The sequence below is a fragment of the Chrysochloris asiatica genome, unplaced genomic scaffold, assembly GCF_000296735.1.
Source record: "Chrysochloris asiatica unplaced genomic scaffold, ChrAsi1.0 scaffold00136, whole genome shotgun sequence".
Lineage (NCBI taxonomy): Eukaryota > Metazoa > Chordata > Mammalia > Afrosoricida > Chrysochloridae > Chrysochloris > Chrysochloris asiatica.
In genome coordinates this window covers 17849-20533 of record NW_006408654.1, presented here as the reverse complement: position 1 = coordinate 20533, position 2685 = coordinate 17849, and the positions used below count along the sequence as shown (strand labels likewise).

The following is a 2685-nucleotide window of genomic DNA, read 5'->3' as shown; positions in this document are numbered from 1 at the left end:
AACCTCTGTAATGGGTTCTGAAGTTATGGTAAGCTCCAGATCTACAGGCTTAATGGTAACTTTGGGTAAGTTTGAGTGCTTAGCTTGATCCTGACCTGCCAGTGTTGTTGGAGAAAGTTCTGGAGTTATAGTAATCTCCAAGTCCGCTGGTTGAACTGTGACTTCAGTCAGGTTTGGCTGCTGAACCTGAACCTGCTCCGGATGTACAAGTGTCACCTCAGGGCAATTTGGAGAAGTTGTAGTCTTCTGTGGGGTTGTAGAATGGTCACCACCTTCCATAGTGTGTTCTGGGGTTATGGTAAGGTCCAGGTCAATATGTTGAGCTGTAACGCTGGGCAAACTTAAACACTGAGCTTGATATTGGCCTGTTGGTGGAATTGTCACCTCATCGAACACTGGATGTTGAGCCACACCCTCCTTAGGAGGTTCCAGAGGTTGAGCTGGGGTCCACTGTTGGGTTGTCAAAGATTCCACCATCTCAGTAGGCTCTGAAGGCTGTGTTGGAGCTTCCTGCTGGATTAAAGATTCCACCTCATTAGCAGGCATAGGAGGCTGATATGGAGTCTCCTGCTGGACTGCAGAAGGCTCCGTCTCTTTATGGGGCTCTGAAAGATGCACTTGTACCTCCTGCTGGATTGGAGAAGGCACAGCCTCGTTAGAGGGCTCAGGAACCTGAGGTGGGACTTCCTGCAGGGATGGAGAAGGCTCTATTTCACCTGAAGGTGAAACTGGGACTTCTTGCTGGATTGTAGAAAGTTCAACTTCTTTAGGGGGTTCTGCAGGCAGGGCAGAGGCTGCCTGTTGGGCTGGAGATGGTTGGTTATTCTCAGAGGACTCTGGAGGTAGAGCTGGAGACTCCATCCGGACTGGAGAAGGTTCTGCCTCTTTAGGGGGTTCTGGAAGTGCAGTTGGCATCTCCTGCTCTGAATTTGCAGGGGGCTCTTTAAATGGAGTAGGGGTTTCCTGCTGGACTGGAGAAGGATGGCCCACTAATTCAGGGGGCTGTGGAGGTTGATTGGAGACCTGCTGCAGTACTGGATATGGTGTCCCGTTAGGAAGTTCTGGAGACTGAGGTGGAATCTCCTGAGTAGGAGAAAGCCCAATTTCTTTAGGAGGCTCTGTAGCCTGAAATGGGACCTCCTGTTGAGTTGAGGAAGGTGCGACCTGCATAGGGGACTCAGGAGCCTGAGTTACAGCTCCCTGCTGGGCTGGAGAAGGCTCAAGTTCCTTAGGGGGCACTGGAGGCTGAGATGGGATCTGCTGCTGAGCTAGAGAAGCTTCTACCAGCATAGGTGGCCCAAGAGACTGAGTGGAGAATCCTTGCTGGACTGGAGAAGGTTCAACTTCCTTAAGGGGCTCTCGAGGCTGAGATGAGGCCTCTTGCTGGGTTGGAGAAGGTTCTACCTGCATAGGAGGCTCAGGAATCTGAATTGGGCTCTCTTGGGCTAGAGAAGACTCAACTTCCTGAGGGGGGGCTGGAGGCTGAGATGGGGCCTCTTGCTGAATTGGAGATGGCTCTGCCTGCATAAGGGGCTCAGGAGATTGAGTTGGGGCCTCCTGCTGGCCTGGAGAAGGCTCGATTTCCTTAGGGGGCTCTGGAGGCTGATCTGGGGCCTCCTGCTGAGCTGGAGAAGGCTCTGCCTGCACCTCTTGCTGAGCTGAAGAAGTGTTTACCTCCTCAAAGCATTCTGGAAGCTGAACTGGGGCTTCCTGATGGAATAGAGAATATTCAACTGGAGGTTGGGATGAAGCCTCTAACTGGGTTGGGGAAGGTCCTGCCTCTGTAGTGGGTTGTGAAGTAATAGTAAGCTCCAAATCTAGGTGTTTAACTGTGGTTTTGGACAATGTTGGATACTGAGCTTCATTCTGACTTATAGGTAAAGCTGTCACTTCATGGTCCCCTGGATGTTGAGTTACCACCTCTGTAGGAGGCTCTGAAGTCTCAGGTGGGGTCTCCTGCACGTTTGAAGGAGGTTCATCCTCCTCAGGTTCCTCTGGAAGCTGACCTGGGGCTTCTTGCTAGCCTGAAGGAAGTTGGACCTCTTCAGTGGGATCTGCAGGCTTTGTTGGGTCCTCCTCCTGGGCTGGAGAAGATTCAACCTTCTCAGTGGACTCTGGAGTCTGTGATGAGTCTTCTTGATGGTTTGGAGAAGATTCATCCTCTGTAGGATGCTCTGGAGTTTGAGTTGGGGTCACCAGCTGGCTTGGAATCGGTTCCATCTCATCAAGGGGCTCTGGAGATTGAGTTGTGGTTTCCTGCTGGACTGGTGCTGGAACCTCTGTAGTGGCTTCTGAAGTTATGGTAAGCTCCAGGTCCAGAGGTTTAACTGTGACATTGGGCAACATTAGATGCTGAGCTTCACTTTGTCCTGGAGGTAAAACCATCACCTCATGATGGCCTCCTGGTTGATTTAAAACCTCTCTAGGGGGCTCTGGAGGTAGTGATAGGTCCTCCTGCTGGGTTAGAGAAGGTTCATCCTTCTTACTGTGATCTGAGGGTTGTATTGGGTCATCTAATTGAATTGCTGAATAGTCAACCTCCTCAAGGAGTTCTGAAGGCTGAGCTGGGTCATCCTGCTGGATTGAAGAAGTTTCATCCTCCTTATTGAGCTCGGTAAGCTGTGGTGGGTCCTCCTGCTCACTTAGAGAATGCTGGGAATCATCAGCAGGATCTGGGTCCTCTTG

At 51.2% G+C, this 2685-nt stretch overlaps 1 protein-coding gene across 1 annotated transcript in view; it reads right to left on the bottom strand.

The window, feature by feature from the left end:
- Positions 1-2685, bottom strand: part of LOC102835238 (titin-like) — a 6680-nt gene that overhangs the window by 2385 nt on the left and 1610 nt on the right. The window contains exons 2-3 of the mRNA XM_006869867.1: positions 1918-2019; positions 96-1710 (exon numbers count right to left, since the gene is read on the bottom strand). Of these exons, the coding sequence (XP_006869929.1) occupies positions 96-1710; positions 1918-2019 (1717 nt within the window). The remainder of the gene's footprint in view (positions 1-95; positions 1711-1917; positions 2020-2685) is intronic.